This window comes from Hylobates moloch, unplaced genomic scaffold, assembly GCF_009828535.3.
Source record: "Hylobates moloch isolate HMO894 unplaced genomic scaffold, HMol_V3 SCAFFOLD_6, whole genome shotgun sequence".
In the NCBI taxonomy this organism is placed as follows: Eukaryota; Metazoa; Chordata; class Mammalia; order Primates; family Hylobatidae; genus Hylobates; species Hylobates moloch.
Window position 1 is genome coordinate 135,811,324 of NW_026652281.1, and position 12,547 is coordinate 135,823,870.

The 12,547-nt window shown below is 38.4% G+C and overlaps 1 protein-coding gene across 6 annotated transcripts in view; it reads right to left on the bottom strand.

The window, feature by feature from the left end:
* EBF1 (EBF transcription factor 1) overlaps positions 1-12,547 on the bottom strand; it is a 403,345-nt gene that overhangs the window by 101,504 nt on the left and 289,294 nt on the right. For 4 of the 6 annotated variants that reach the window (XM_058440091.1, XM_032158511.2, XM_058440090.1 and 1 more), the window contains exon 9: positions 145-275. In XM_058440091.1, coding sequence (XP_058296074.1) covers positions 145-275 — 131 coding nt within the window. Of the gene's footprint in view, positions 1-144; positions 279-12,547 lie in introns of all 6 variants that reach the window. The other 2 variants (XM_032158510.2, XM_032158508.2) reach the window with 1 other exon arrangement.

Sequence of the window (12,547 nt, forward strand, 5' to 3'; positions counted from 1 at the left end):
CTAGTTTCCCCAAATTCTGTAGACTGAAGCTGGCCCACCCAGAGCGGCACCACTAAAGTCTACACATTCTATTAGAAATTCGAGTATAGACAGTATCTTCAACTAGATCAAGCTATTAGATATTAATGTTCAGACAACACCTACCTCACTCCAGACCAGCATGGTACCGAATATGACCTGTAACCCATCAAAGAAATTGTCCCCTATGATGATCACAGTCGCGCCTCCCGTCGTCCATCCTTCACTCGGGCTGATGGCTTTGATACAGGGAGTAGCTGCTTTTCAACACACATGAAAAAGAGAAGGAGTCTGCTGTTAGAACCAAACTTTAATGATGAAGACTTGAGAAAAAGGAAAAAAAAAATCTTTTATCTTTTCACTAACAGAAAGTCCCTCAAGATCTCAGCATTTCCTAGCCACATTAGGACCTGAAACTTCAGGGTGCAACTTCAGTTTTGAAAAGCATTCTTTTCATCGTTTCTATTATGATACATATATTTTACCCAAATCTTTATCAAACCTGAAACTTTATGAAACAAAACACAAAGGAAATTTTAATTTGTGAAATGCTAAGGATTTTTTTCTTATTAAAAATGGGTGACTTTCTGGAATATATTTGAAATCTTACAGAATTGCTTCATAGTTAAATATATCTCCTGAAAAGAAAACTTACATTTTTTTAGATAAACATTACCATCCAATAGGAAGCTAAGAAAGAGAGGAGACTGGAGCAGGAAATGATTCTTGCTCCATGCCTTCTGTCTGAAACACTAACATTGCAACATGTCTCATTAAAAATCATTAAGATTTTTTTTTCAAATAAATGTCATAGATCCCATTTTACAGATGCGAAGAATGCAGGTCACTCAGGGTGAATTATGTAACCAAATAGCTGAGTCAGGGCTCAACCACAGAGTTTTCCATGACCTTTGCTTTGCTGTCTTTCCCAGGCATAAAACCCTAGAATTGACTTTTTCAAAATTTCATATCTCTTTTCTTTCCATTATAAATGGCCCTTGGAGATGGGAAATAATTTGCAAATACTGTGATTCCAAATAGACTGGAGGTGGTTTGTTTAATGAGCATGGCATACTTTCAACAGAATTGCTGGGCATAAATGTAATTGTTGGATTGTTTTTAAAATCTCTCAGAGGGCACCTTTGTGCCACTGAGGACTTTTAACTCTACAGTGTCATGCTTCTGTTCTCATGATTATTTTTATGAACAACAAGAAAGCAAAATCCTAAAGGGAGATACTGTTCAAGGAGAGAAAATGGGACCCTCATCTTTAATAAAAAGTTTATTAAGTATCCAAGACTGACTTTCCGAGCATTGAAGCCAATGAGAGCACTAGTTAATTTTAACGGGAAAAAACTGGCAAAAAAATATTTGGACTTTGTCAAATTTGGCAAAATGTCACGCTTTAACTTTTGCAAGAAGGAAAGAAAATATTAAGTCCAGCCCGGTGGGACCATTGCTCACGTGCCACCACACAAACAAATAGAATGGGTTTGATTTTGACTCAAATTAATCTTAAAAATTTGCACAGAGAAATTTGGAAATATCCAAACTAAACATTTCATGTTGGCTGAACTCATAGCAATGCATTTACAACTTAAACTGGGCAGTTCAGATGACTTTTCTCTCCTCTACTTTCTCCCAAAAACAAAATAATTAATCAAGAAGATGTAAATGATTCGTGACTTGACATTTCTTGTCTGATTTTTTAACATACATAGAGGTTGTGATCAGTGTTCCACAACCATAGGGCTTTTTCTTAAACAAAAGTGACCTTTAAAAGTAAAAAATGTTTAAATGCATGATGAAGTACTCCCAAACCAGTGGTAGAATATGATGTATGATTTGAAGCAAGTTATAAGAGAAATAAACTATATTTGACAACTACATAAAGTTCTAAATACATATGCAGTTTGGAAACATTTTGTTAATGTCCCCAAATATCAATTCTTAATTTATAACTCAGTCTACTTAGTTGCTAGAATGGAGTACAAAAAGTGTTATGATATCCCTAGTACTTCTGAGAAGAACAGGATATTATTTTAACTGAATTGATCTTGAGAGTCCTGACTGAGCCAAACTATGGAATCCAATGGGGTCATTAATTGCTGACCCTGAGATTATCCACACAGATCACAAAATGGTCTTGGTGTTTATTATCAGTTTTAGCTGTGGAATTTCTGTTAATTTTTATTTTTTTAATCACACACACATATTTCTTTAGCTAAATACGGTCTCCTGCAGGCTTTCTCATCATTGCACAAAAGGAGATGGAAACGGGTGTTTCTGTGTCTTTGAGAAACCCTCCTATAGGAAAGGCCTTAAAATAGCATGGCCAAGACCTGCTGGTTTTAAACTTGACCCCTTCACTCTTTTTTCCACTTGTTATATGTAGGATACACAAGTCACGTGGGTGTACATGCATGTGTGTGTATGTGCTTTCAAACACTTCCCAAGGAAAGTTGCAATGTTTTCAAATACTGTGAGCAATTTTCCAGAAGCAAAGCTATATGTCAGTGCCTCAGAGGCAAAAAAGAGCATCAAGCTTCCAGAGATAACCAGGTGAGGAAACAATATTTGACACCATCTTCTTAGTTTTAGAGAGATAAAGCCTTAAGGGAAGTACCCCAGGAAGAATGACACACCCCTCAGTCCATCCTACCTCTACACTCAGCACCAACCACCATCCCTGCTTCGAGACTCTATGCCATTCTTAGAGCAGGTAAGTCATTCAGACCTTTCTAAGTTTAGACCTCTAAGGGTTCCAAAGCTCCTCCTATATATCTGTTATAACATATTAGTCTTGAGGGGAAGCTCGGTGGCACCTCCCCACTGGCAAATTTGAAAAATATGTAAAGGAATCATGAGCTATCCCAGAGAGACAGGATGAGGAGGGGAAGCTAGTAGCATTTAGTAACTGGAGGTCAAACCGGGTGTAGTGGCTCACACCTGTAAACCCAGCACTTTGAGAGGCCAAGGTGAGAGGATCTCTTGTGGCCAAGAGTTCAAGACTGACCCAGGCAACACAGTAAGACTCTGTCTCTATGAAAGGTTTTTTAAAAACTAGCCAGGTGCAAGCCTGTCATACTAGCTACTGGGGAGGCTGAAACAGAAGGATTGCTTGAGCCCAGGAGTTCAAGGCTGCAGTGAGCTATGACTGCACCACTGTACTCCAGACAGAGCGAGACTCTGTCTCTTAAAATAAATAAATAAATAAATAAATAAATAAATAAATAAATAAATAAAATAAAAGATGCTAATTATCCAACAATGCATGAATGCATGGGATAGTCCCCATAAATGAAGAACTGCAAAATGTCAATAATGCAATGTAGAAAACCCTGTGACCAGCAAAAGAGAATCAGGCCCAAGAGCTATTGTTAAGAATTCACAGACCCATGTAGACCAAGGCAAGACATACAAATGAATGCAGCAGCTCAGGCTCTCAGAACAAGCATGAGATGAATGGCCACTGATTCTCAACATCTGTAATGCAACGGGAAGGTGCTGGTGAATTGCACGTGCCCCAGGGAAAGGTGGCAGCACTGCTCAGCTTCAGCCTTTGGTGACCCCATAAAAATGCAGGCCTAGCATCGTCTGGGTTTCTGGTGATCTTTCCAAAGAAGCCAGGAAGCCACATTTTTATATCAAATTTTTCAATCTTTAAATGTTGGAAACGAATTCAGTATTTTTTTAATGCGTAGGCCAAACAAAATGTTTGTGGGCTGGCTTTAACTCACAGGCTGCTATTTTACATTTCAACCCTACTCATGACACACCTGCCAGGCTAAAAGCGGACCTGGAAATACTTGCAACTGTGGCTAAAACTATAGGTACCCAAATGTTCATTGTGGTATTGACAGCAAAAAATTCAGATGTCTAGGTGCCTCCAGTAGGGAGTGGTTAAAGAAATTATGGTATATTCATACTACAGAATACTAGGAGTGTCATTAAAATACACAAAACAATTCTATAAACTGAGATGGAAAGATTTCAAAATAGGTTAGCAAGTGAAAAAGAAACAATTTGCAAACTAAAGAACAGTGTAATTAAGTTTATTTTTAAATGATATATATGAACCTGTGTATGCACTAGTATGTGTATGCATGTAGTTATATGTGAACAGGTATGATGGACAAAGGCCTGGAAGGAAGGATATGCATAACTGTCCCCAGCGGGTCTTTATAAAAAGGACTAGACTGGGGTTGACAGAAAAGGAGGACTATTAACATTTATTCCCTATGTATCTGTATGATTTAAATTTTTTCAATGTGTACAAATAAGGTACTATGTAATAATAATTAAAAAATTAAGTAGCAGCAGAACATTTAATTCTATGAGAGAGAACAGTTGTACTTTTTAGAGCAAAATTACATTTTAAAAAAGCAAAATAAAACAAACAAAACAGCTGCGCTGACCCTGAGCCTCCCCTTCTCTCCTCATTTTGGATATGTTCTCTCTGAGAAAGCTCAGACAACATCCAAAGCAGCCAAGGACTTGTTTCTTACATTTGGGATACCCAGAGAGAAACAGAGGGAAGACAGGGAAAAATCACTTTTAATAGTCACAGTGGATGGATTCAGTGGAATTTGACTGTGAAAAGATTTATGAAAGAGTTCAATTCAGCACAGGGATGTGATAATCAATACAATTCTATCTCCAAGAAAATATTATGGAATGTGGGGGCGGTATTTGAATACAAAACCACTTTTACCAACAAATTTTTGATTTAATTAATACAAGATTCTTTCTTTCTCTCCAACGAACTTTCACACTCAAGTATCCACAAGGCCAGTGACCCAATTTCTGGTTTTAAATCTCACTAAAAATAAAAGTTTAGGGTTAGGGGGCGGGGTTTGCCTCTTTTTTTAAATCCCTTCCCCCACCCCTCACCAGCCACAAAAGTAGATTTTCCTTCCTTCAAACTACGACAATAACATGATTATCCTACCACAGTTTAGCATAATGGCTCTGAAATGCTCATGGCACATCGCAGAGTTAAAGTGGAAATTATTAGGTAGCTCTTCTTTGTTATAATAATGATCACTCCACAAATAAAAGCTCTTCTCCCAAAGGTACTGCAAGGCACAAAATGCTAATTCTGAAGATTATGTGTGTGCTTTTATTAAATATTACTATGCCCTGCCTGTTTGAGGGCTTCTCTGCTCTGATTGTTTTATGAGTACCATGTTAATGTCATTCCCATCTTGCTAGCAGCAGGCACACATTTTAGCGTTTGTATGAGAGTTGATCAAAGGCCACGTGCTGGGGGAATTGCTGAGAAAACACGGACAAGCGATAAAAATCTAACAGATTAATTGGTTTAAATTTCATTTCAGGGTGTTGAACTTTGGCTCAGGACTCTAACACTACACCATGAGTCAGGGCCTAATTACCAGATTTCCAATTTGCTTCTTGAACAATGGTCATGGTGAGAAGGAAAAGAGAGGGAAGAATAAAAAAAAAAAAAGAAAGAAAGAAAATCATTCAGCTCCAGTACGTATTTAACAACTAATGTTCTGTGTGCAGACAATTGCACCAGGGGACATTTGCTATCACCTGCTCTATCTCCCGAGCATTTATATTTCCTTCGAAAAGCCACAGAAGGCAGAAGAAATCACGGATGCCCTCGGTAGTTTAAAATTTTCTGATTTACAGAATAAGTGTTACATGATTCAAGTGCCTGCACACTTGGACTGGGAGCATCAGTCTCTTTATTAGCAAGGTGAATTTATAAGCTGGAATCGCACTTCAGCCTCCAATAGAAATGATCTATTTCATTGATAGAAAGCAAGGGCCAGGAGAGCCATGTTTACCTCGGGGTTTATGGGTGGCCTTGGGAATAAGGGTTAATTGAGCTCAGAGGTGCCTGCCCATTGAGGTGAATTAGTGGTGTGTGCAGCTATCAGCAGGGCCCTAGGGCTGCTCTTATTTTTTCCTTCCGAAATCTCTCTGTGCTGTGATCAATACCTCACTTGTTTGGGGTAGCCATATAGATGACCCAGGTTCAGCATTTATCATATCTTATCCCCAAAATGAGGCTTTTGTGATAATCAATGTGACATTATGAAAGCCTAATTAGAGATATATTGTTTGGCTTTTTTCTCCATTCCTGTATCTAAATACACTGGAGAAACAACACTCTGTGAGTTGATAAAATGTACAAATGTAGAAATTTTCTAATCTAAATCTAAATTTAAATCTCAAGGTGATATAAGGTTCTTTTCCATTCCCATTACATATGGCGTAGGAAATCATGCACACTCTCTTTTCCAGAATTCTATTAACCAGAACTCGCTATTAGTGAGCATTTCCACAAAGCAGACCACTGATGCTTACAATGGAGATGAAAATGCTGGCACTAGCCTTTACTGGCTTCTGAGTAAAGACAGAAATATGAAATTATGTTGTTGATTTTAACATTTGGAGTATGACTGTATTTGAAAATGGGCAAGAACTCCAGTTGTTCAAATTCCACATCTAGCACTTAGTGCAATCTCGAAACAGTCTCTTACCTTCTTTAAGTTGTAGTTGCCATGTGGGCACTCACCTCACAGAGTTCCAGCAAAATACACAGAAAATGACTACTTGTGTTTTGTTGTTTTACTATGCACCACATAATACGCTAGTTGCTGCTATAATAATTATCATCAGCTCCTCATTAACCAGAGTTTATTTACGAGAATACCCTATACTCTCATCAGTTCAGATTATGTAGTTTATTGTAAGACTTTCCTAAGAACTCCCAGTTCAGCTACTTGCTAACATATCCAGCTAAATGTACTGAGTAGGTGGAACTGGCAACAGTCCCTCCAAAGTAGAATGTTTTTTTAAGGATCTCATTTGCCTGGAATGAATATTAATGGGAAACTTTTCAGAAATGAGGAATTGACTTTAATGTTATTGTCCCAAATTTTTGAGACTTGGCAGAAAACATAAAACCCATGAGCTCAGCTCATTTCTACGGGATACTTGTGACCTCGTAAAACTCATGCTTTTCTCCCTTTTATCTCCTTAATTTTGGTGATGTTGTACTTGGGAGAAACGGAGAGACTATTGAGGGCACAAAATATTCCACTTGGACTCAGCACACAGATATCTCTTCCTCCTGCTCAATCTGAATGCTTGTTTTTGCTGGTGATTTTTTTTTTTTTTTTTTTTTTTTTTCAGTGAATGATGACCTTCCTGCTCACAGCTCCTTAGCACTACAACCTGCCTTCTTTGATCCTGAAACTAGCAGCTACTGGACAGGCAAGAGGACCAACAGAAAGTTTTCTTCCAGCTGGAAGACTGGACCTCTGTATTTTCACCATGCACAGGAGGCAAATCTATTCTTTGTTTATCCATTCTCCAACTGGATGCTTTAGAAACCAGAAGCAGTTAGAATGCCTGACCTGAACTCTGGTACCAGAATATACAAACTTCACTTTCAGAATGCTAACTCCAAATAAACAAGTAAACTCAGCCAATAAACAAACAAATTTGACAGTTTCCTCATGCAAGGTGTAGCAGCCTTTATAACACTTATGCTGTTGCTTTAACTTGTGTTACTAGGGATTTGTTTCTGCCTCACTTTATTTTCTTCAGTAATTGCATTATGTAGTTAAGCATTTTATTGCTTATTAGGGTTTTTATTTCATTTTGTTATTTGTCTGCATTTATTGCCCTGTCCACTAGCATATCTAGATAATACTTGGCAAAGATTCATGTATTATATATGAAAAAGAGTCGTGTGTGTGTGTGTGTGTGTGTGTGTGATGTTTGTCACTTTAAGGAGAAATGTAACCCATGATACAGAGATTTCTCCCTACTAGATGCAATTAAACCTATTAAATATTAAATGAGGAGATTGAGAATTTCAAGTGTTTTTCATCCTTTATTCCAAAGTGACTTCATTTGGCAAGAATGCCCTTTGCTTTGACAGCATTAATGGCTCTCACAGAAAAGAAGAAAAGGAAAAATTCACAGGCACTATTTGGAAATGTAGCTCCAATGTCCATCTACATTAAGGCAGTGTTAGCTTAGTGGTGAATATCTAGATGTACCTAAACTTAGCAAAATAGTGTCTAAGTTCCAATTTATGCCATTTGCTAATTATAGACTAAGCCCAAATTATATTCTCTTCCTATTTTGCAGCTTTCTTATTTTATTCCGAATTAGCAAAATTTCTCAACAATCAATGGACATAGCACCTGAGCAAGGGAAGAACAAAAACGCTGGTGCAACAACTGTAATCCAAAACATTCCAGGGCAAGCGCTTTTGGATTCCTGAGTTTGTCTGTCGGAGATCTGGAACTGTGCAGGTTCATTACACAGGGTTATTTGACAATTTAGCAGTAAGAAATCTTGACATTTTGATGTACCTGTAACTTCTAAATTGCATTTGAAAGACTTGTTGAAGGCTTTTTGATTTAATGACACACAACATAGCATTGTTTCATAATATGCAAAAATTGTTTGTTAACTACACTGCAGCTCAGAATTTTATAACTCAAGGTGTGACTATACTGTTTTCCACCTCACGTTTGATCTGCCAAATCCAAAATTAAAATGTACAAAATATTAATCTTAGAGCAGCCAAAGGCAAATATTGTCATCAGTTCTTCGGGTTTCTTTCCCGCCTCTTATTCTATGACTGCCAGTCACTCCATTGCAAAGCAATGGAGAAAAATTGTCATGGAGGGTAAGAGATTTTTCAAAATGAATTATTCATGAATCCAATTGTGATATTTGTTGCAACAATAGTATATTCACGTGCCTCTGATTATACAATAAGTAAATAACTCTCTTCTTCCTGACAAGGAGAACTTTCATGCACAAAATTATTTTTAGTCCAATTCTCCTTATTGTCCTGTTGTAAGAAAAGTTTGGGAAATGAAAGCCAAGGGGAAAAAAGGAAACGAAAATAATCTTCCAAAAATGGACACCCGATATTGTGAAAAGGGGAAACAATTTTCAGGTTAAAAAAATATGCAACTGCTTCTTCAAGGACTATTCAAGTCGTTCTTCACAAGCAGTCTTCCTGGGCCTGGAAAATCATAAAGTCAAATATGAGCAAGTCTAGTGGAAAATCTGTGACGTTAATCTTGGCTGGAGTCGTATTTTTAACAGGCCTTGAATGTGTGTGCCGGATTATCCAGATGGCCATACAGGAATCGGCCTGATAGGATTAAACCTTTATGCTGAACTCTGCTCCATCTGTTCGCCAAGGTTTGCCTTTTCTTATCTGAATATGAATTTTTAGCCTCCTTATGTCTGGAGGCAGGACCAAATTCAGCAATAAAAACATAGATGCATCCAGATAATTTAGCATTTCATTAGTTACTCTCAGTTCATATTACCTTGGTCTTTTTCTAGGAAATGTTTTTGCTATGAATTTTGCTAAGAAGAAATTTTAAAACATGTAGAATCTACTTTTTTGTTAGAGGGTTTTGTCTTTCTCTTCCTATTGAATTCTAGGAATCATTCAATTCACTACTATAATAGGAGTTTACACTGATGTTTGCCCACAAAGATAAAAAAGACATGGTATCCTCTTAGCGGAATTTGACTGTAAGATTAGATGATGTATAATTCCAATTGGATGAATGATCCAAGCAGAAGATATTCACGTGTGTTTTCTTCTTTTTTTTTCTATTACAAGAGGATCAGTATTAGTCATCACTTAACAAAATTAGCTACAACACTGTTTCTATCATTTTCTTTAAGATTTCTATGTTTTTGAGGAAGCATGTGTTTTTTTGCTGGGGCAGGGGTATGGGTGTGGGAGCAGAAGCTATAATTCGAGCTTCAACTGGAGTGAAAAAAGCAGACATTTGTTTTGTCCTCCATGCACATATCCCTAGAAGCAGTGAAGTCACTTATTGATCAACTGGAAAAGTTGGCTTACAGCAGGCAGGTTTCAGGAAAAAGGCCTGTGGGTTGCCAATCAGCCACAGCTTGGTAGATGGCTCTGGGTTTCAACTCTATGACAAAGACAAAGGGAGGGCTCTGACTACCAGGCATGGTGGAGAGGGCCAGTGACAAGTTTCCCAGGCAAACAAGGTGTGAACGAAAGAAAAAGTTGCATGAGAGAGGGATCTTTTAGAATCCTACTTGTGGGCTGGTTTATAGCAACACGATCATTAGATGTGCTCAGTGTGTTCATGATGGAAATCTCAAGAGATGGCAGCCTGTGTGCCCTTGGCCCTAAGAAGGGAGGATCCCTCCAGCAGTCTAGCAGGATTCCATAGCCTTCCTTCTCACAGTACCCTCACTCACCCTGGCTCTTGGCTCTATGCTGTCGTGAATGTGTGGGTCAAGCACCTCATAAAATAATGTAAGCTTTTCCACTCACAAGTACAGTTATTATACTTAAGTAGTACCCTTAACTGAACATTTAGGGGACAGAGAACAGTCAGACTTCCCATTTAAGCTTAAGATGACTTATGCTTATTGCTATGAATGTGCACATAAACATTTTGTAAAACACATGTCTTAGGCTCCTGAAATTGACAAGAATTCTAGCCAGAATTCTAGTGGTTCCTGCTTTGGAAGTAGATGCCCCTAGGCGATGAAGCCTACTATAAGTCATCTCTTGTAAGATGGGCAAGTTCACACACACAACCCTGCTGTCTATCTTCCACATTCTATCCTAAATGAGGACAGCTGACTGGATGTTTGATCTCATTACTCAATCTGCTTTTGCTTTGCCCATTACAGTAGCCACTAGCTACATGCAGCTATTTACATTTAATTTTCAATTAATTAATATGAAATATAAATTATTTCCTCAGTCATACCAGCCACCTTTCAAGTAGTCAACAGTTATGGTGGCTAGTAGCTATCATATTGGACAGCACAGAGATAGGACACTTCCATCATCACAGGAAGTTCAATTGGATACCACTGATCTCAGGATCAAGTTTTCATAACTCAGCCTATAACTGATAGAGACTAATCAGAGCTACAATATAGGGGGCGCCCTCCATAGACTAGGAACTGTGCTAGGAACAACAATTAATCTCTAATCCCTCCAACGAGGACCACAAAATCAAATGCTCACAGGGCTAGGCAGGAAGGTAAGTCAATGAAATGGGACGAGGCGATGCAATGGGATTGGTGGGGATTGTGGCTAAATGTAGAGTATGTGCTTCATCCAAAAGGAAGATGATTTCTGAGTTTTCCCTACCCGTTGCCATTTGAGAATGTGGATCCAGCACTACCAGCTCTTCTGATTATAAAAGACATTTGTAAATCCAGGTTTTCATATAATCTCTCTATTTTTAATTGCCAGCAACTAATGCATAATTTCTTAAGGTGCCATGCAACCTAAACATAAATATGGCTGAAGGCTGGATTCAGTTCATGATCTACCACTGTGCAACTTATATAAATCCTCGGAGGGCTCAGAGTCATCTTTTACTGATTAATTATTAATTTCTGCAATCATAGAACTAATACTGTCACTGACTTACCAAACAATAAACATAATCATGGCCAATTTTGCTCCTGATCTTTACGTCTTCTCCCAAAACACATGGAAGTCCCCCAGTTGGCCTTTCTTTGCTATGCAGAAGATTTCCTATACGTAGTTTGGGAGATGAGCTCCCTCTTCCTGAAGGATTTTTATTGTCATCATGCAAGACAGCATAGATAGTGACTTTTTAAGAAAATCATGTTTTGAATGTGAGCAGCATTTTGAAACCAACCTTGCCCAACCTTTAAAAATGCACAAGTCCTGCTTTGTGCTTTTCGGAATAGTTCTGCTTATATTTCACTCCACAACCGAGGCTGCCATTGCTAACATATTTCAGTGAACTTTCATTATTCAGAGCCTTATCATTTTGAGCCAGTTTCCTCTCCTCCCTGACACATTCAGTGACACTGCAATCCAGCATTTGTTACAGCGCAGATGTTTCCGTGGTGATGATCTGTGATGTCATAAGCACAGGAATATGTATCATTGACTTTGCCCACGTAAGCCATGCAAAGAAGAGTGGGAAGTCCACTTTCATCTCAACTCCATGATGTACTGACTCAACTTCCTCAAAAATTACTCGTTGGGGTCTAGGCTGTTCTGTCTGGACATCAAAGAGCAAATACTCACACTTGCCTGTTTGTGATTCACTTCTACTACATAATTATTAGTTATATGCAAAGTCCAGTCTACCTATCAAAACCCAGATTAACCTTCCTCAAATACCAGCTTTCAAAACTTAGCCAGCAGGATCAAGGCCACCCTCATGAGTCTGGCCCATTCTCCCTTTCCAGCCTCATTTTCAGCCTCAGCAGGAGTTAAGAGCACCAGCTCTGGATTCAGGGGGCCTCAGCTAGCCCACATTTCAGCTTCATCATTTACCACCTTGGGCAAATTACTTCACTTTTTGAAAGCCTCAGTCTCTACCACTTTAATTGAGGATAATAATTACAAGACAGCCCACCTCATAGGGTTGTCATAAGGTTTGAATGAGTTAACCTACGTGAAGAGTTCAGTACAGAGTGGGCAAAAAATGTGAGATGATGATGAAGAGGAGGAGGCAGAAGAGAA